This window comes from Cyanistes caeruleus, chromosome 23, assembly GCF_971803275.1.
Source record: "Cyanistes caeruleus chromosome 23, bCyaCae1.hap1.1, whole genome shotgun sequence".
In the NCBI taxonomy this organism is placed as follows: Eukaryota; Metazoa; Chordata; class Aves; order Passeriformes; family Paridae; genus Cyanistes; species Cyanistes caeruleus.
This window is the reverse complement of record NC_141723.1, coordinates 3,306,133-3,327,127: the sequence shown is the minus strand read 5'-3', so window position 1 is coordinate 3,327,127 and position 20,995 is coordinate 3,306,133. Positions and strand designations below refer to the sequence as shown.

At 52.0% G+C, this 20,995-nt stretch overlaps 1 protein-coding gene across 1 annotated transcript in view; it reads right to left on the bottom strand.

The window, feature by feature from the left end:
- The window catches only part of JAM3 (junctional adhesion molecule 3), a 31,736-nt gene extending 12,173 nt beyond the window's left edge, over positions 1-19,563 (bottom strand). The window contains exon 1 of the mRNA XM_086861147.1: positions 19,416-19,563. Coding sequence (XP_086717273.1) covers positions 19,416-19,467 — 52 coding nt within the window. The 5' untranslated portion in view covers positions 19,468-19,563. The remainder of the gene's footprint in view (positions 1-19,415) is intronic.
- Positions 19,564-20,995: the final 1,432 nt, after the last annotated feature.

Sequence of the window (20,995 nt, the reverse complement as noted above, 5' to 3'; positions counted from 1 at the left end):
CCATCCATCCATCCATTATTCATCCATCCATCATCCATCCATCCATCCATCCATTATTCATCCATCCATCATCCATCCATCCATCCATCCATCCATCCATCCATCCATCATCCATCCATCCATCATCCATCCATCCATCCATCCATCATCCATCCATCCATCCATCCATCCATCCATCCATTATTCATCCATCCATCATCCATCCATCCATCCATCCATCCATCCATCCATCCATCCATCATCCATCCGAGGACTGGAGGTGACAAGGACAGCACAGCCCAGGCACAGAGCAGCACAGGGGTGCTGGGAAGGGCAGCCAGGCTGACCCCAGGGCTGGCCCTGCCTCTCGGGGGGGGTGTGTGCAGCACAGGGGAAGCTGATTGGGAAATCTGTGGGAAACCTCCCTCTGGAGGCAGAGGAAGCTGAGCTGGACTGGATAAGACAAGGAGAGGGGAGGCTGTGTTCCTGCCCTCAGCTTATTTTGCGAAAATCACCATAAACCCTTTCAGGAACATCTGACCATCTGCCTGGAAATATCCATCCTTTTGTCTCCCAGCTCTGCAGGCTCTTTATCCCCCTCTTCTCTATTCCCAGCGCGTCTCGTTGCAACTCCACAATCCGACTTGTGCCAGGTGGTGCAGGACAGACAACACAGCGTGGCACAGGAATGAGAGACAAGAGCATTTTAAGCACTCTTTGGTGAAGTTTTTTGGGCTTTCTTTGTCCAAGTGTCTTTGTGTCAAACTTTGGGAATAGCAAATGCACTTGTGCCAGATAAAGACTGGATTTATAAACAGTGAATAAATGTTTTGTAGCACTCAGTCTTAACTTCCACTCCTTTCCTCCAGCCCAAGGAGCTGGTGCTGTGTTTGCTCTGGCCCCCGAGTGTCAGGCTGAAAGCCCCTGGAGCTGAGAGGAGGGAGCAGGCAGGTGGATGGGCTGTATTTGCCCAGTGACCCCAGCGAGCCACGTGCCTTTTTTTATTCCATTTTTCCATGGCACCTCCCTGAGCTCAGCCTTGACTCTGGGGTGGGCTGCCCTGCTGGAGAACAATGTAGAGTGCAGCGAGAGATTAGTGAACAAAAGCTTAGGAGTGTCTCCGTTCAAATTAAGTAACAGATGGACCTGGTCTGTGTGGGAGCTGATAACAGTTATAAAAAGGCCATCACCAGACTGTGGCCAGCCCACCCTGGAAAAAACCCACTCAGTCGTAAATCCTCTGTGCTGTTATAGCTGCTTGTGCGAGTAAGGCTTTATTTTTACCAGCTATCATAAACCAGCATGACTTATTTTAAGATGCATGGCTTGTACTGCTCTGCTAAAAGGGTGCCAGCTCTCTGATAGACACCTCCAACAGAGATGTGCCCGCCCGGGCAGGGAACTCGAGGCAGATTAACCCAGAGAAGGCAAATGCAGCCTTGCAGAGCAGTGTTTGGCATCCACATCACTCTGGGCTTTGCTCTCCTCCTCTCTTGGGGAGCTCACTCGTGGCACTCGTGTGAAATGCTGATTGTGAGGGGTTCTCTGGTGGTCCCAGCAGGAGCAGGGCCCCACAGGATGAAGCTGTGTGGAACACCACCAGCTATCTGCACTCATCTGAAGGTGTAAAACCTTGGGATTTTGCCCTTAATTCACTCTTCCTCACCAGTACGGAAGGTGAGGAGATGCCTGACTTCAAACAGGGTACGTGCAGTTCTGGAATGAAATCTTAACCTGTTTAAATCTCCTGATTTAAATCTCCTGACTTAAACTGGGACCTTAAAGACCTGACTGCATTTGCTGCAGAGAGGGCTCATTAACACCCAGGCCACGCACACAGGCTTTTTTCTTCCTTTTCTTTTTCCTTTGCTTTTTTAGGTTTTTTTTTTTTTCTTTCCTCCTTCTTTTCTTGTTTTTCTTTTCTTTTTGTCTTTTTTTTTTTTTTTTTTTCCCCTTTGGACAGGAGGATTTACTGTTCCATCTCCTAACCAGACAGCAAAGCACACCCACCCTGAGGAACAGGCTGCTCCCAAGGAGATATGGAACCCTCTTAGGTCAAAAGCCTCTCTGCAAAGCAGCTCCTTCTGCAGCCAAACATTCCTCCTGTCTCCCAGGCAGGCAGGGAAGTGTAGGTGTTGCCTGGGAAGACCACACAGAGCTTTCTGATGGTTTCCCCGATGGTTTCATCACGTTGGGGTGCAGCTGCAGGCAGACTCTCTCAAACCACCGTCTGAGCAGGGCTTCTGCAGCTCAGAGTTTCACAACCTTCACTCGCTGTGGCATTACAGCGGGGGTAGAGATGAGATGCTGAGGTCCTGCAGGATCAGCACCTTCACAGAAATTACCCTATTTCATTAAAATGAGGTTTCCTCTGTCCCAACAGAGGTGGCTGGAGGTACCAGCCCCACCAAGGGACCTTCATGCTGCTGCCATCCAGGAGAAGATGGACATTTATACTGCATTTATACTACACTTCATCCCCTGCAGATGTGGCTGTACAAGCCTTGCCCAACATCTTAATCTGGGCCTGATCTGGGCCTAGCTCTCCTGTTTTCCCAGGCTCATCCCCTGGGTTCTGGCTCTTCTCCTGGAGAGGACTGACTGTACGTGCGAGTCGGGAAGGAAGCAATATTTGTGTGGATGACTAATACCCAATACTTAAAAGGGATTAGGATGGAAGCAGCAAGGGCTCCAGAGTTTCCAGCATGTCAGATTGCATCTCTTTCTGGAATATACTTCAGGCCAACTTCAGCTCAGAGAGAAGATGGATAGGGTTGGAATTTGCCCCTCAGAATCAGGGATGAAGGTAGTAGAGGGGGAACAGAAAGGAAACATGAACAGGAAAGATGTTATTACCATTCCCCACGTTCCTGAATTGCTTCTTCCTTCCCAACAAACCTAAGGCTGAACTGAAAATCTTATTTCTCTTGTGTGAGCAACAGGGAATAGGGCATGGAGCTTCTGCCAGGGGATTAAGTCCTGCCCAGACCATTTCTTTGCCTTTGCTGATGGCCTCTGGGGTCAAGTCCCTCACACAGAGGCTTTGGGCTACCAGTGTTAGGCTGAGTCTCCAGGAGGGAAAAACAGGGGCAGGTGGCCTTGCTGTGTGGTTCTGAGGGAGGAGAGCTTCTCCTTACAGCTGCACCAAGGGTTTGGCAAAAAAACAGAGGAGAAATCCAGATCACTTGGCCAGGAATGCATGGAACCAGCCAGGATGTGCTCAGTGCTGGCCTTGCCATTTTCATTAAAAAATGGGCAGCCTAATTACACCTCCAAACTGGGCTGGCTCGCAGCCAACACCAGGGAAATCAGTGCAAAAAATGGGACATGAGGGGATGCCAGGAGGGCAGCTCATCCCCACCTCTGCTTTAGGGCATGAAGACCCCAGGGATGCAGCTGGCCGGGCCCCTGGAGCCCTGAGGAAGCCGAGGGTCTCCCGTGCAGCGTTTCCCCTCATCATTTCCATCTGCCCCAGTGCTGTACATTTCTCAGCTGAGCCTTAGTCCCTCCACAGCCAGCGTCCCCTGTAGCTCAGTAAGGATGCACTGTTCCAGTTCACTGGAGGAAAAAAACGAGGAATGGAAATCACAGGAAGAGCAAAGGCACATGCTATCTCAGGCAGCAGTGGATATGCCACTCTGTGACCTGCTTACCAGATGAGAATGCCTGGCAGCAGCAAATCCCAGAACAGAGATGGTGAGCACTGGAGAGCAGTGGGAACTTTTGCACAGGGCAGAGTTGAAACCAACCCTTCCTTGCCTATTCCCACTTGCCTTCCATTGTTTCCTCAGCCAGCCCTAGGAACTGCCATGCAGGCACATCCTACGTTATTTCTCACTTCAGTAAGTCCCCTTCCTCCCCAAAGTGGCAGATGCTGGTACCAAATTAGTGCAAAGTGGGAGGGAACCAGCAGATAACTATCACAAGAGCCAGGGGCAATGGTGTTCTTGCTGTCCTCTCCCTTCCTGCCAGCAGGACTCTCCTGGCAGCAGACAGATGCTGAGGGACAAAATCCAGGACAGAGTGGGGTCAGCGAGACGTGACAGGGATCTATGGCCAGTGTCAGGGAGAGGGAGTGAACTGCAGCAGGAAGAGGGGCAAGTTCCTTTATTTTTGGCTCATGTAGGAATTTGACTCAAGGATTGCTGAGCATCTCAGAAGCCACGGTGACGTTTTCCAGGCTGAGCGCCAGCCGAGGCACAGACTTGATCTCAGCAGGTATTTGACTTCTCTGGGAGCTGGGATGCTCAGCACCTGCCTGACCCTGGCTTTTGATGAGGACACACATCTCAGAAGCTGCCTGCAATGCAAAGACAGGAAATAAGCGGATATGCTATCAGCACCAGGCTTTGCAGTGCTCCTTAGTGTCTGGCTGTGTCCCAACCATCAATACAGAGACTTGCAGGGGTTTAGCCTATAATCCTCTATTCCTCTGTCTGTGACTCTAATCTCCTGATCCTCCCTTCTCCTCCAGCCTAGAGCTTGACCAGCAGAACACGGATCCGAGGTTCTGCTTATTGAAGACCAACCATGTCATCTTCCTGTGGAAAATGGGAGTTGGGAAGAGAGCAGCAGTCATCAGAGCCAAGAGCCAGGAGTAGGCTGGAGAAGGGAACAGGAGAGGGCGTGAGCAAGCACAGAGAGAAATCATTTATGACAAGACTGAAAGCAGCTCTCGTTTTAAGAACATTTCCTCCGATTTTACAGTGTAATTTTTACCTTTTTTTTCCGCGTGCATATAATTCTAGCCCCGGGTACAAACCGCAATTGTCTCGCTAATGCGCTGTACAGAACACGAACAAATGAACGCTGCAGGAGCCTGGCTGCAGGCACCCAGGGAACATCCCCAGCTGCCTGTAAGCAGACCAAGAGCTCACAGCGATCCCACTGCCATCATTCCAGGCGGGAGAGCTGCGGCCGGCCCCCGCCAGCTTTGAAGCTCTGCAGCGAATCTGTCAGAACAAAGGATGCAGCCCCACAAGGGGGGAAAGGCGCTCAGCGAGGCCCAGAGATGTGATTTTAGGAGCAGCCCTGGATCACAGGAGCAGATCTGAAAAGATTTCCCTTGTTAACATCAGCCTGAGCAAGCACGGGCTGCCAACCTGCGCGGGGAGAAGCGCCGCAGGGTTCAGGGGAGATTATTTTCTTAGGAAGTGCACCGGGGAATTAAAGGGAGCCCAAGTGAAGTCACAGACAGATAAAGATGAAAAGCGTGACACACAGAGCTATTAGGAAGATGCCAGTATAAATGAGCAAGGGGAGAGGGAAGGGAGTAATGCTGTGTCAGAGCAAAGAGGACAAAACCCATCCTGGCTCATCCCAGCCTGGATTCCTGACCAGGGCAAGTCTGTTTAATAGAGCAGAAACGAGACTTGACACGGAGGGGTTAAAAGATTACTTGTCCTGGGGGAGTTGAATTAGCCACATATCTGGGAACCAACTTCTCCCAGACCCTGACTTGTTTTTCTCCTTAAACATCATCTGCTGCTATTTTTAGCAGAGAATTTTCTCAGCCGAGTGCTCCCAGTTGAGTGCTGGTCAGAGGCCCTTTTCCCAGGGAGACACGGGCCCAGCAGCACGTGCTGTTCCCTGGTTCAGCTCAGCTCTGTGCCACTGTCCTGCCATCTCTGGGCTTCGTGTGTCACACTGCCAGCTCTCTCCTGAGGCACAGGGACAGTCCCCACCCCTCAGATTAAACACCCTCAAAAAGCCAGGGGAGGCTACAAAGCCAGAAACAGCTAAAAGTGGTAGACTGGACTTGGTAACTTGCCTGGAGGCTTTAGCAGCATGAATGGTAAAAAAGGTTGGGAAGGAGATTGAAAGAAATGATTAGGCTGACATTAATAACAGGATCTGCTTCTCAGGACTAAAATCTATTTGGATTCGTTCCAGTTCCTCCAAGGGAAACCATGGAAGTCTTTATTGTTCATAAAAGTTGCGACTAAATTCGGACTATATAAACCTTAAGGAAATACCTCTCAGAGGACAACCCTGCTGGAAACAAATGAGGTAACTCCCTTCCTCTTCTTTGCTTTTCTTGGGGCCTCCATTCTTCCTTGGCCAAAACCCCAACCTGTCCATCAGTCCCTGGCTCCTGGCTGCTCAGCCTCCAGCACTGCTATCTCTGCCTGGCTGCAATTAGCAATGTGTCACTGGATGTCTGGGCTCTTCTCAGGGAGGCAACGCTTGTAATTCCTTTTATCTACAACTTGATTTAATACCTGCCTGCCAGGGATCAGCACAGAAATCAAAAAGCCAGATCAGGGCACACGGGTGGACAAATTGAGTCAAGCAGGAGCAAACCCTTGGCTGCTCTGTGCTGATGTGCAGCTCAGGCTGGGGGACCCGGGAGGATTGAGCTCTGTGGATGCTGGGGATGCACAGCAGAGGCACAGTCAGGAAGGTCCCTGTAACAATGGCCTCTTCTTGGTCAGTGTATCTGTTCCCTGTGTGTCTTGGAGTCATGTCAGCAAAGCAAACAGATTGGGAACATATTTGCACTCCCCACAGCAGTACAGAAGCCAGCCCTGACACAGAGGAGCAAGCTGGGCTCTTGGCTGCTCCATGCCTCGGTGCCAAGTTTCCACCTCTGCTCGAAACCTGTGGCTGAGCCCTGCTCTGGCAGAGGGAGAGGACAGGCAGGGCTGGGAAACCTCAGCTCACACAACCTGGCAGCTGCCTACAGGACAGGGGAGCCGGGCTGAGCTCACCTGAGCTCCTCTGAGGCTTCCCAGGTGACGCCAAACCTGGCACAGTGTGGCTTTGCCCTCCTCACAGCCACGCTGAACCAGCTGGGGCCCAGGGCAGCAGGAGCCCAGACAGCACACAGATGCTGCTCAAGACCTCATCCCTGTGGCAAGAGCTGCCTGCAAAAAGCTCCCCCAGCCCTGCAGGGATCCCAGGAGCCCCGGATTTCTCTCCTGACCTTCGTGTACGCATTCCAGCACGTGGCACTTAACCTTTGAGGCTCCTTTGAAAATGCCAGCACCAGCGTTTCACGGATGAGTGTGCTTCCCTTCACATCTGCCCCCTGTATCAGATGCTGCCAGCGCCTCTCTCTCCTGGCTCTGCTCCCAGCTGAAGGACAGACAATAGGCATTTGAATCCAGTCTCCACTTCCCCTCCCAATCGCCGGGGGAGATGGCATATCAGAGGCAGCGCTGAGAGCAGCGCTTGCCAGCCAGCCACAAGTGCCTCCAGATCCCAGCCTGCCTTCCCCTTCCCTCCCACAGCCCCAGCCCCACCACTGCAGCACTCACTGGGCACACAGGCCAGCTCCTCCACCCTCCCAGGGGTTCTTCTCTCAGCACTCTGCTGCTGCCAAAATCGACTGGATTGTCCTGGATTCCCCAGCTGCCGGCCACAGCAGTGGTCAATGGAGCTCTCCTGGAGCTCCCTGCAGTGCCAGCTCATGGAAACACACCGGGCATCTCCTGTGGAGCAGCGTGGTGAATGCTGCTACCTTCCCAAGTGTCCCCAGGTGAAGGTGTGGGCACAGAGCAGCCACACAGACCACACACACACCACGGATTGCTTTCGACCAAGAGGGTCTGTGGTGCAGAGCTCTGACAGGGTTTATTGATCCGCACCTCAAAGCAGCCCAGGGACAAAACACAAACTTGGGTTGAGGATCCAGGATGATACAGCAGGAAACAGGGCAGGATCTGAGGGTCAAGGGCCAGTGCACACAGGGAAAAATGGTGCAGAGGCAGGGCTAGGGGCAGGGAACAACAAATGGGAAAAGAGGGGTGGAGAACAGCACCAAACTGAGACAAATGGGGATTAAGGGATGGGAGAACATTTTAGGGAAGATTTCTGTAGGGTAAATGGGCTGAACTGGGGTGACATCAGTAATCCAATGGGAAAACAAACTTAACAATACATTAACATCTGACTGGGAGGACCTGTGGGAGAGAGGCCTTCTCTCACCCCAGTCTTGGGAGGCACTATTTGCTGCCTCCTTTCCATGACTGGGGTATAGGGACTCTTTGGGCCTTCACAACTCATCCTTTTTCTTTTATTAAGAAGGCCTATACCACAGATTTCTGCAGAACATGAACCAAACAGGGAAACATAATTATAACAATGCTTCTGTGGGGTTAAAAAGGCAAACTTAAAACTGAGTGACTGAGGAGTTAAATAAACTACAACTCCTTGTATCCTCCCTGTACACTCCTGGACCTCTTTTGCTCACACTTGGGAGCCTCTACCTGTAATTAAGTGATCCAGGTTCCACCTGCAAGAGGTTCAATCAGAGTCTGGCAAGAGCTGTCCTGGATTCTCCTGAAGAACCATTTTCCATCTTTCTAGAAATATCTCTGCTTCTGGAGCCATTCAGCCTGTTTGGCACCTTTCCTGCTGCTTCAGAGATAACAACAGAGAGTGAGAAAAACCTGTCTAGACACCATTTACCTTCCATGGACTCCCATTGCCACATCAAAGCACCTCTTCAAACAAAACTGGCCAGGTAATACACCCCAGCCCTCCTGTGCCTGCTCCAGCCTGAGGCAAGGACTCATCCCATCATGCTCCAGAGTTTATCTTTAATCCAGGCCCTTCTGACAACAGGAAGAGAGGTAGGATGAAAAATCTCATTACAGGCACATCGACAGAGGTCACCTGGCTTCCCTCTACCCAGCTGGGGGCTGCTTCCCTTCTGCTCAGTCTCAAGCTGAGATCTCACCTGTCTCCTCTGGGCAGGCTGCAATCCCCCAGCTCCTCTCAAAAGCTGCCATACACTTGTCACACTTGTCCCTTCTGCTCAGCTGCTGCACCCCTTGCCTTCCCAAAGCCACGTGTGTGAATGCTGGGCAAGCTTTGCTGCAAGCTGGGGATCACAGAATATCTTCCTGTGACAACCAAGGGAAGGGAGGCCAGCAGCCAGCCTGCCCACCAAGTCACTGTCACAGCAGGACAAAGGCACGGGAGCTCGGGTAGATGCTCAGGGTACCTCGAAACCAAGGAGAGAATTTCAGGTTTCTTGAGCACCATTTATTTGAAGTCCCTGCTGTGGGGAAGCACCTGGCACTGGCATCGAGCACTGACCCCATGCAGCCACCACGAGAGCAACATCTATCTCATTATTTTAATCAGGGTCCTTTGAAATACCTTCTGTGTGAGAGACAGCTAAGAAAATCCCGTCTGGCTTTATTCTGTCTCAGGCAGAAACAGCCTTTATTTAGCAAACTGCTGCTAACAGCTCTGTCTCATTAGTCAGTGTTTAGGGAACCAGGCTGCAATTGTTCTGAAGTCTGGCATTGCAGAAAGAGCCTTGATAATGAGGTCTACAGGAGACGATTCCTCCTGACAGCCCCACAATGACCTAGAAATCCTACTTAATTCCCTGTCAGGGAAAAGTGCTGAGTAACAGCGAGGTGCAGAGGCACTGGGGGCTGATCCGAGAGGGAGCTGCAGCCTCTGCTCACTCCTGGGGCTGTCCAGGGTCCAGGGCCAGCCCTGCCCAGCTGCAGCAGCTCCCCAGAGAGAGCCTGAGGGGCAGAGCCGTGGGGCTTGCTGTGGGAAGGTTTGTAGCTCATCTGTGAGAGACCTGGCACCACGCAGAGAGCTGGGAGCAGAAGTCCCTGGTAACACACCAGGAGAAGGCGTCTGGAAAATGAACAGCAGCACCTGGATCTGGGCTTCTCAGGGCACGAGGATCCTCCTCTGGATCGTGCCCGCCTGAAAGCTGTGCCAAAACCCTGCCAAGGAACCCCCTGGCTCAAACAGCTCCACTTTTACCTGTGCTCCTGGGTCTGGCACGGAGCCTGTGCAATGCCCTGCTGGGGAGCAGCCCCTGGGGCTGCACAGGTGCCATGCCCAGGCCCTGGGACACACGGTGTGTGTGCCCTGGGGTGCTGGGGAGCCCCTGACACCTGCCCCAGCTCTTCCCCCGTTCCCTCAGAGGAGCAGGCAGCAGGCTGGGGCAGGCTTGGCCCACAGACACCCCGCTTTCAAGCGGTTTGTTCTCCACAAGCAGCGTGTGGACGTGGCCAGCAACCTCTGGGCCGGGTGGCCAAAGACCAGCTGGGCCAGAAGGTGAGGCAGGGGGGATGCAGCAGGAATGTGGGCTGGATACAGCTGACCTTGAAGACCACCCCCAGCACAGACCCTCACGGGCATGTGCCTGCCACCTGTTTCGGGCAGCAGACGAGGGGCTGAGGCAGGAATTCTGGAGCTGAATGCAGAGTCTGTTCAGGAGGGGTCTGGAGCCTCCCACCCATGTGAGGCTGAGGGTGCCTGGCACAGGAATGCATCTCAGCCCATCACGTGCTGTTTAAAGCACAGCTCAAATGTGCAAAGGACTGCTGCAGATAAAAAAAAAAAAAAAAAAGAAATAATAAAAAAAAGAAAGAAAGAAACGTGCAAATGAAATCACCAGCCGAAACAGCGTCTAGAGACAGCCCCAGCCAAGTTCCCTCGAATGTCAGCAGCAGAAGGAGGGCTCAGAAATGGAGAACCCGGCTCAGTCTGTGCCGGCTCTGCTGGCACACACAGAGGAGCTGCCTCACAGACATGAGGAAAAGACATATGCTGAGAAGGGAAAGCCCAGCTTTATTTTACCAGCCTCTGTTCCCACCCGAGATGTGCTTTAAAGACTGCCTTGCAAAGTAGGAATTAACTCCAAAAGTGCCTCTGCATCTTCCTGGCTGTCATCTCCTTATCAGTTATCTCCAGCCTGATCTGAGCCAGAAGATGAAAGGATCCTAACACCACTTATCTTCCCACTTAAGAACATGCTTAAAAGCTTGCTCTTAAAGAGCAGGACACTCAAGCCCAAGGAAGCAGCTGTAAATTCTGCAAATGGGCTTCCTTGCATTTCTTTGAAGGAGCTACTGCTTCTCAATGAGAGGCAGAGATACCAAGAGGAAACTCGGGAGGGAGGAAAGAGGGAAGCCTTTATAGCCAAGAGAGTCTTTGCCTCATGTCCAGGACGTGGAGCTGAGTGACAGATGTGAGACTTATGGCATGTGTGCCTCACAAGTGACCAAGGATGAGCCAGGAACCGAAAAGCTCTTGGGAAATATGGAAGCAGCCAGAATTATGCCATATTTGTCACTCCAAAACCACCAGCTCTCCTCGGGACTGCGCAGTGTCATGGCCAGCAAAGGTTAGGGATGCCCTTGCACGCTTCAGGCAGATCTGCTGCATCCAACCCTGCTCCAGGACTAAGCCTCGAGGCCAGGACCTTTCCCAGACAGCCTCGTGTCTCAATTCGACCCTCAGCTCCCCTCCTTGTACAGCTGCTTGTAACCACGGTGAACCCGGGCCCAGCTCGCTTTTGTCGTTTAATAGCTGAGTCAAACTGTCAAAACAGACAAACAGGATCTGTTCCAAATATTTGCAGAAAGAGGAGGATCAAGGAGCCTGCAGCAGAACACCAGGAGCCTGCCCAGGCAGGGAGAACAATCCCTATTGTGACCAGCAGCAGGATGCTGGTGGGCGATGATCACGCCTTGGGACGTGGGGAAAGAGTCCCCAAATCCTCCCGTGCTCAGGAACAATCTGGAATCTGGAGTCTCCTCTGCCCCCTGGCAAAGCCCCAGCCCTGCAGGATGCTCAGCCCTGATCACAGCTCAGCTGTTGGCCTGGAGAACCCGAGGAGCAGTTGGCAGTGGGAGAGGGGGGTACCGGAGTGCCTCGGGAGCTGCTGCCAGCCCCAGCACGGACTTCAAAGGGCTCATCTCGCCCTGCTGCGTGGGAGAGAACAGCTGTGTGTTGGCCAGTCCCACCAGAGCATTTCTGATGGCAGCAGAGAGGGGTTGGTACCTGGTGTAATCCCCTCCAGCACACGCGAGGCAGCTCCAGCAGGCAGAGCTCCGCGCTGCCCTGAGATTTATGGAATGCTGAAAACTGGCCAAAACGAAGGGAAAACACCTGCTCCAGAAGGGTGTTTACCAACTCAAACAGCCAGTTCTGCTTGAGGGAGAGCCCACGAGGCTCAGTAGGCGATTACAAGGCACTCTGCCAGTTCAAAGGCAATTCCCTCAGCTCTGAAGGAGATAAGGCATCACCTCCCCCAGAAATCAGAGCAGCCCCATCCACACCCACCACATGCAACCTCAGCAGAGCAGCTAAAAGCAAAGAGGGAGGGAAAGCAGCACGTCCTGTGCCTTAGGAGCCTCTAGATCAACAAGGAGATCCGTGGTGGGTGAAGCCAACCTGTTCCACAGCTCATGTCTCCAATCCCAACAGCAAAGCATGGAGCAATCACACCATCAGGGCCTGCATTAGTCCCACTTGGCTGGGACCTGAACACCTCAACAAGCCCTTCTTCCAAGGGCTCCCACAGGCTGGGGAAGCCAGGGCTAGAGCAGAGGTCCGGAGCACAGAGCTGGGACTTCCCTTTCCAAGATGCCCAGGACCTCCCTAGCACAGAGCGGATGTTTTCCAGGCTCCAAAAATAACCAGCTCCAAACAATGTGGTGGGCATAAAGCAATATTTACCTTCAAGCTTTTGCTGAAGATCAATACAGAAGAAAAAGATTAAAGCAAAGATTTAAGTGTGCGTTAAAAATAGCTGTTGGTAAGTTCCCTTTGAGGGGATAAAAGCTATTTTACAGAAGCAGCAAGAGCTGCAGGACTCTGCAACACCTTCCCTGCTGTGTGAGCTGCCGGAAATCATTCAGGAGAGTGTCAGCAGCCAGAGCCTCAGGAGGAAGTCCATTAGCAGGCAGCAATCTCCTTAATGGACCCTGGGGTACACGGGAAAAACTGCTGTGGACACAGGGGCGCTTTCCAGCTCCACGACTCACACAGCCAGTTATCATCCCACACTCCCAGGAACGCTCCTCATCCTTATGGCAGCCTGATAGCCCCATCAATTAATCTTTTGGGGAGCTTCCAGTGAGTCAGGACACAAATTTGGACAGTGAGTTTTTGAGTTTTTGCTTTTCTTTTCTCTTTTTTTTTTTTTTTTTCTGTCAGCCCCCAGCAAACAGCCGTGAACAGAAGCTGTTCTGTAACACAGGTAACAGCAGCAACATCCATCAAACCTCTGTTTTCCAAGGATAACATCCTGGCAAAACAAAAAACGCTGTCTCCATGGGTGATTTTGGGTCTGAAAGATCATGTACATTTACACACAGACAAAATCATTAAGTTCTCTGCTGTGCTGCCACCTCCACTTGAGGTCTGAGAGAACACACCCCAGAGGGATGAAAAGTGGCAGGAACCTTTCTACTGGGAATAAAAAGCAGGACTGCTGTGCAGAGCTCTGTTTCTCTGTTAAAAGGGAAGCCTGGCTCTCAAAAGAGCTCTCCTCCTCAACCTTGCTTGCCAGCCTTATTCTGTGTCACTAATAAAACAAAACTCCTGACTCCCTTTGGATACTTGGGATTTTCATGGGCTCCTTCAGCCACCACCGAAGCACCTTGTGGTTGCACATCTTGAGATATACTGGGCAAGAGTGATAAAAATGGCAACTTAATTAGATGTCTCAAGGGGAGAGAGCAGGGAAGTCAGGTGCTTTCAACAGACCTGAAATTTTAGAAGTATTTTACTCCCACCCTTCAAAACAGAGCCCAGAAGCGTCCTGATTTACGTCCTCTCTGTCAAATACTGGCCACTTATATAAGAAATTGCCCAAAGTTTATTAAGGCAGGGATTTTCAGAGGAGGTCATGGGCATTACAACCCAGCCTAGTAATAGGAACAAATCCCTTTAGATTTCAGTGGATTTCTCCAGATCAGCAGAAAATCTTACCTAGGCCACCGAAATATATTTTTAATAGCGTGATTAAAAATCTTGAAATAGTGCTGAACATCCACTGCTGCCTTTTAGCCACGTGCCAAAGACAGAGTAAGTCCCTGGCATGCTGCAGTTTTAAAGCTCAGTGTCTTCAAATGAGCCAGCTGTGTCCAAACGAATTAAGAAGGACTCTTAAAAACCCCACTGATCCCACATTTGAGTTGTAATAATCAGGTACATTGGAGGCAGTAGGTTTGAGCGTGTTCTGGCTTTAACTCTGAAATCCCTAGGATTTATGACTTGAAAAAAAAATGAAAGAAAACCTTAAGCATTATCTGAACACAATTTAATTTCATCTACTTCATCTATTGGTGCTCTGAAAAACCTTCATCTCCCCTTGTAACTGAGTCTTAAGCCCTGTGCTCCAGCCCACGAGGGGCACCACTACCCAATACCTGGGATTACTTCTACTGACAAGCAATTCTGGCATGACAGAACAATTCCCACTAATTTTTCCAGCTTATCTGAAGGACCTGTGGGCTGTCAGGTTACAACGTGTATGTGGTTTAGTTTCTCTTTGATTAGCCAAGGCCAGCTCAGAGCTGACTGGACTCTCATCTGACAGGTCTCAGCATTTTACAGGTGAGTTCATGGGAATCTGACCCAAGTGCACTCTCAGAAGGTGGAGAAATTTCCAAAGTATTTGTTGTTTTGGGGTGTTTTTATTGTTTGTTGGTTTGGGAGGTTTTTTTTGTTTATTTGTTTGTTTGGTTTGGGATGTTTTGTTTCGTTTTTTTGTCAACTCCCATTTATAAATTTTGCTCCTGCCTCTGCTGCTCTTTTCTCTGCCTGTTTTCTGGTTTGGAATATGCACCTAAAGCAATTTCCTCCAATCCCCAACACAGCAGAGAAGCACCTCTGACAAGGCACTGAGGAACTGCAGAGGAACTCCCTCTCCAAGCCTCATTTTCTGTGTATTTTCTGAGACCTTTGAAGGCCTGGCTGAGGATGTTGCTCTGAAGAACAGGACTCCAGCTCCATTTGCAGCTGTCTTGGTGCTGCCCTCCCTGTGCTGGACAGCTGAAGTCCTGCCCTGGAGTCACACAAAGCTTCCTTAGAGTGACAGCAAGGCCATCAAAGGGATAGCAGGACCTCAGCTGGCTGTCCCTGAGCAGGAAACCTCTTTAAAATACACCTCCTTCAAGGTTTGTCCCCCAAAGAAGCAGCCTGAGCTCTGAAATGAGTTGATTATCCCTGAGACCAGCGTTCTGGTGGGACTCCATGAACTCCTTTTATTTTTTTTTATTTATTTTGGTAAGCCTCCACAAAAAAAAAAACAACTGAATCTCTCCAAACAACACCTCTCCCCTCAGGTTATTCCTGTTGCTGCTCTCAAGGGGTCACAAGCAAGCAAAGACCTGAGCTTTCCAGCCAAAAAAAAGTCCAGTTTTTATGTTATTATTTATTCTTCTGAAAGTGAAACCTGTGATTTCCAGCAGGGAGTTGGAGAGCTGTGACCCAGCAGGTATTTCCTCTGCCCCAAGCCCAGCTCTTGCCAGAACTGCACCCAAACAGCAATCCAGGCCCTTTGGGGGAAATTTCAGGCCGCATCCAGAACATTCATTAGTGCAATTAAAGCCATTAGCTGGTTCTGAGGCCACGTCCTGACTCAGCCAGGGCCTGGGGTTTGCTGCACACACCCTGAACTCCTCCAATGCACAGAAGTGATGTTTAGTGTTTAGGTTTTGATCCTGCCTCGTAAGAACACGATAGTCCCTGAGGGCTCTGAGGGAAGCCAACCAGCCCTTATCAATCAGGAGAAGACGCTGCAGCTCAAATTCCCGTCGATAGAGAAGCCAGATTGAGAATGTAATTATCCTAATTAATTTTATATCTGGAACTCATCTCCTTTCACACAAACAGCAGTTTCCAAGCAGGCCACCGGCTTTTTTTTTTTGCACAGAGCAGTGGTTTTATCTTCTTGAGGGGCCTGTTGGCAACACAAGCTCCTGTTGTGCAGATGAGGACTCTTGAGGAGTCAGGATCCTGTTGGCCTGTGGAAATCTTTGCCTTTGCTAACTCCCTCCCACCACTTCTGGCTGGGAGTTCACGAACCTTCTCCGGATCATCAGGGCTTGATGCAATCAAGTGTGAAGCATTAGCTCTAAATATACAACTGGGAGGCCGGTTCTGCTTCAACACACAAACACTCATGGCAGAGGATGAGCAAGCAGCCAGCCCAATTTGCAAGAGAAACTTAACTAATAATCCAAGCAAGCTGCAAGGAAAGCAGGAGGGAATGGGGGATGATCATTGCTTTGCCCTTTGGAGATGGCTAAAGTTAGGGGCAAACTGGCAGGAGGCCACCCACAGCTTTTGTCCTTGTTTGTGGAGCTAAAGGCAGCGGCTCATTCTGCCTTATTTACTTGTTTAGGTGATTTTTTGGCAGCTCCAAGCGTGTCCCTGGTGCAAATCCTCCGTGTGTGGACAGATAATTGAAAAACAACTGCAGCAGGCCAAGAGACCCAGAATTCAACTTGTACAAGGAAAATAAACACTGAAAGAACCCAAGCTCACAAAGCAGAGCAACATCTCAGTCCACAGACTAAAGCAAACACATTTTACTCTCTGAATCTCCTCGTGTTTCAGCAACCAAGAAATTCTCGGAAGCATTTAGGGAAAGAGGGAATGTGCTGCTGTCACGTTCTTTGTCAACAGCTGTAAAGGAGATGTGCATCCAACCAATCTTTGGTGGCGATGCCAGACCCCACTTGCCCAAAAAGGAACACCAAGCCCTTCCTAGGAATTTTTTGAAGATGTTATTAAGCGTCTGATTTTGGCAGGGCTCTCAAAGCTGTTTGTCCTGGTTTTTTACTGCCTGTTGAAAAGAAAGCGATACTGCAAATACTTCCCATCAGAAAATACCAACAAGCAACTTATCACCACTGCAAGAGAGCTAACAACATTTCCACTGAGTGGTTTTTGGCACTGACAGCTGACTCAGAACAGTTGTTGGTGGCTGGGACAGATGGACTTCATATATTAAAAAAAAAAAAAAAAAGGAAATGAGAACTTCTACTCCACAGATTTTAAAAAGCCTTTTGCGAAATCCAACCTATTACCAAGCCCTCAGAATTAAATCAAAAGGAGATTTGAATATAATGAGCTTTAAAACTGAAATGTGCCTGGGACTTGCCCGTATCTCCCCATCAAGGACTACAAGATATCAGCATGTTCTATTTTCATCAGGAAATACTTGAGAGTTTTGGGAGGGTCTCCACAGCTCTGCCCTCAGCCCAGCATGTGAAATGCTCTAAAATCCAAATATTTGTTTCCACGGGGAAGCTGGCAAGGAGAGACCTGGAGGCAGAACTGATGTCAGTCGTAAGCCCCATTCTCCATCAGTGCTGCTGAGAGCTTCCACTGCTTTAATTATGACCATGGCATTTCCCTGATGTGCAGAATCTTTAGAGGCTTTCAGTGCCCAGAGCTGGGAATGCACTGAATGCTCCATGCTTCACTGGCTCCCGTTCCATGGCAATGTTTTAAGGCCAGGATCAAGAACAGGGGTTGTTCTGGCAGTAACACACAGGAGGAGACAACCCCAGCTCACAGCACTTGGGAGTCAAAGCAGCACCTCAGAGTCTAGAACAGGTCAGATTTGGGGTCTCAGCATCCTGTGAGCTTTGTCTCTTTCTTTTCATGCCTTTGTTTTTTTTTCCCCTCCCTCAAGTAATCAGTTGGCACAAACACATCCCTCCAGTCACACTCCCATCCCACTATCCAGCAGCAGCCCTGCAGGCTTCAGTTCATGTCTAATTTTATGTACTGCTGACAGCATATCCCTATTTTAGTGGGGTGCCCCCAGAACCTCAAGTCAGGCATGGTGGAAGAAACCTTTTTAATCTCCACCTCACTCAGTGGAAATCAACACAGGATGAGGCACTTTGACTTTGAATTTAATGGAAAGCAAAGCCTGGTACCACTGGGTTCACTCACCAGGTAGATGTTCTCGGGCAGAGGTGTGAAACCAGTGGGGTTTGGCTGCTTTTAGCAACTACTGTCTGTCTGAAGAAACGCAGAAATATCTGGAGTCCATCCTTCCTATCTTTTAGGCCAGATTCAACAGGACACCTGGGCTCTGCTCACGTAGCACAGGAAGGAAATGGGACACCTTTCTATCCTGCAGCCCCACTGAGAGGGAAAATGGTGTTAAGCCTGTGGTTTTTCCCATTCAAAGGGAGCAGCTGAATCCAGAGCTAGCACCGGGCAGACCGTGTGATGCTCCAGGATCAGGCACTCCTGATTTCTCCACTGAAGCTGTTTCTGCTCCAAACCACAGCAAAGCAAGTGAACAGCAGAGCGTGGAGCGCGTGACAACCCTCTGCTTGTCGGGGATGGGTGTCAGAGTCATCTTCGCACCCCTCCGCTGACTGATTGGGTAAATAGTGCCCAAATCTCACTTTATCTGAGACCCAAAGCGGCTCTGCAAGTTCTCGGGAGTCACTGGAGGATTGTTTTTTGTCCTTAAATAAACTGTTTGAAATATTTCCATTCGCTTCAGCCTTTGAGTTGACCCAAAACAGTGACTGGTGAGTGTGTACACACTCAGCCCCGTGTATTTCAGTACTCAGCTGTAGGCTGGCTGTCAGCTAACCCCACTCCACCCCATCCTCTCCTCCTGCCATCTGGGCAGAGGGGGGGAGGACAACGCGAGCCCACCGGCTGCTGTCCCCCTCCTCATCCCCCCTGCTATTAATAGCCAGACAACAAATGAGCCCAAATTCATTCCTGAGCGGAATTGGCAAATGTTTTCGCAATTAAAACTGCAAACATTCATGCGGGGCCCCCCGAACAATAGGCGCCTGTGCGTGGTCCTGAATAGGCACTAGTGTCCGCCCTGCCTGCCTGCCGAGCCTGCACATTCCTGGCACCCTCAGCCCTGGACCCGCTCCTTGCTGAGCTGGGTTTTGGGATGTTTCCCCCTGTTCCGTGCATGTGTGCGTGTTCCACACTCTCTGCAGCATCCGGCGGGTCCTTGCTGCCGGCCGGCCCCGGCCTGGCCCCGTGTGCTGTCCCGTCCCCATCCCGGCGGCTCCCGCGCTGTGCCCGCATCCCCCGCGCTCGGGGCAGCGCATCCCTCCCTCCCTCCCTTCCCTTCCCCTCCCTTCCCTTCCCCGGGGCCAGGGTCGCGGCAGCGCATCCCTGCCGGGACACGGGCAGGGACACGGGCAGGGACACGGGCAGGGACACGGGCAGGGGCAGGGGCAGGGACAGGGGCAGGGACAGGGGCAGGGGCAGGGGCAGGGGCAGGGGCAGGGGCAGGGGCAGCGGCAGGGGCAGCGCATCCCTTCCCTTCCCCGGGATCGCGATGGGGACATCTCCCCCTTTTCCTGGGACGCCAGCCGGGGCAGCGCATCCCTCCTCCTTCTCTCACTCCAGGATGGGGACGGGAACAGCGCATCCCTCCTCCCTCCCTGCCCCAGGATCCCGACCGGCCGGCGCATCTCTCCCTTTCCCTGGGATCGCAACCGGGGCAGCGCATCCCTCCTCCCTCCCCGAGTCCGGGATCGGGACGGGAGCAGCGCATCCCTCCTCCCTCCCCGAGTCCGGGATCGGGACGGGAGCAGCGCATCCCTCCTCCCTGCCCGAGTCCGGGCTCGGTCGGGGTCAGCGCATGGCGGTCCCCGGGTGCTGGGCCCGGCGGCGGGCGCTGCGGGGCGGTGCGGGCGCTGCCGGCCGGTACTCACCGAGCAGGGGCAGGAGCAGGAGCCGGAGCAGCTCCGGCCGCCGCAGCGCCATGATGGGGTGTGCGGAGCCGAGCCGAGCCTGCGCACTGCCCGGGCGGCGCCGGCCCGGGGGCGGGGGTGCCGCCGAGCCCGGTCCCGGCTCCGCGGGGGCAGCGGCCGGGGGCGGGCCCGGCACCGCACGGGAGGGGAGGGGGCACGCACCGAACCCCCGGGCAGGGCGAGCCCCCGGCCCGCCGCGTGGGACAGGGGATGGTCCCGGCACTGGGACCCCCGTGAATGGGGAGAGGGGATGGTTCCAGCATTGGGACCCCCGTGAATGGGGAGAGGGGATGGTCCTGACACTGGGACCCCGGTAAATGGGGAGAGGGGATGGTTCCAGCATTAGGACCCCGGTAAATGGGGAGAGGGGATGGTTCCAGCACTGGGACCCCCGTGAATGGGGAGAGGGGATGGTCCTGACACTGGGACCCCGGTAAATGGGGAGAGGGGATGTTCTTGACACTGGGACCCCCGTGAATGGGGAGAGGGGATGTTCTTGACACTGGGACCCCCGTGAATGGGGAGAGGGGATGGTTCCAGCATTGGGACCCCCGTGAATGGGGAGAGGGGACGTTCCTGGCACTGGGATGTCCGCACAGTGAGAAGAGGGGCCATTCCTTCCCGTGGGACCCCCGGCGGATCGGGAGAGATGGAGAGCCCAGCAGTGAGACCCCCGGCGAGCGGGGAGAGGGTCGGTCCCGCTAGTGGAACCCCCAGCTGGCGGGGAGAAAGAGTGATCCCTCTCTTGGGACCCCCGTGGGTGGGAAGAGAGGGAGATCCTGGCAGTGGGACCCCGAGAGGGATGATCCCACCCGTGGGGCAGAGAGGGGCCGGTCCCCACCACTGGCTGAGCTCTGTGGAGAGAAGGAAACTCACACCGAGTGAGGGTCTGAGACGACTTTAATGTTTTTGAGCCAGGATATTAGTGACATTTTGGTTATGAAACCCATCCAAGTTTTGGTCCAAAGTAGGTGTTTCCCCTTTGTATTTAATAAGAACCCCTAAAAAGATATTTCTCTGAGAATTTGCTCTAAAAAGCCAGCTCTCATTGGTCTGTGAATTTCACTATAAACTTTCAACAACTTAAAGTAAGCAAGAAACAAACAAGCAGCTGTGCAGAGAATGCTGCTCTTGAGGAACTTCCTGAGTCATAAAATCACAGACTGGTTTGGGTTGGGAGGGACCTTAAAGATCATTTAGTTCCAATCCCCATGGGCAGTGACACCTTCCCCCAGCCCTCGTGCTGGACCGAATCCTTTCTGACACAGCCAAGTGTTTGATTTAGTGATTTTTGCCCTGAAAAATGCCTTTGCACAGAGAGCATCCCGAGCTGCTGTGTGGTCCTCAAAAGTTCCCCAGGACCTTTTTCTTTGATTAACAGAAAGCAACAAAAATGATCAGCGTGGGACAGTGGCCCCAGACAGAGCGAGTTCTGTGTTAATGCTGGCTCTTGCGTCACTGCCAGCAGAGTCTGATGAGGATGTAATTAAGAAGCTGTTGAAGATCAAGCAGCTGGAATGAAAGCCAGAGCTCTCCTCTGC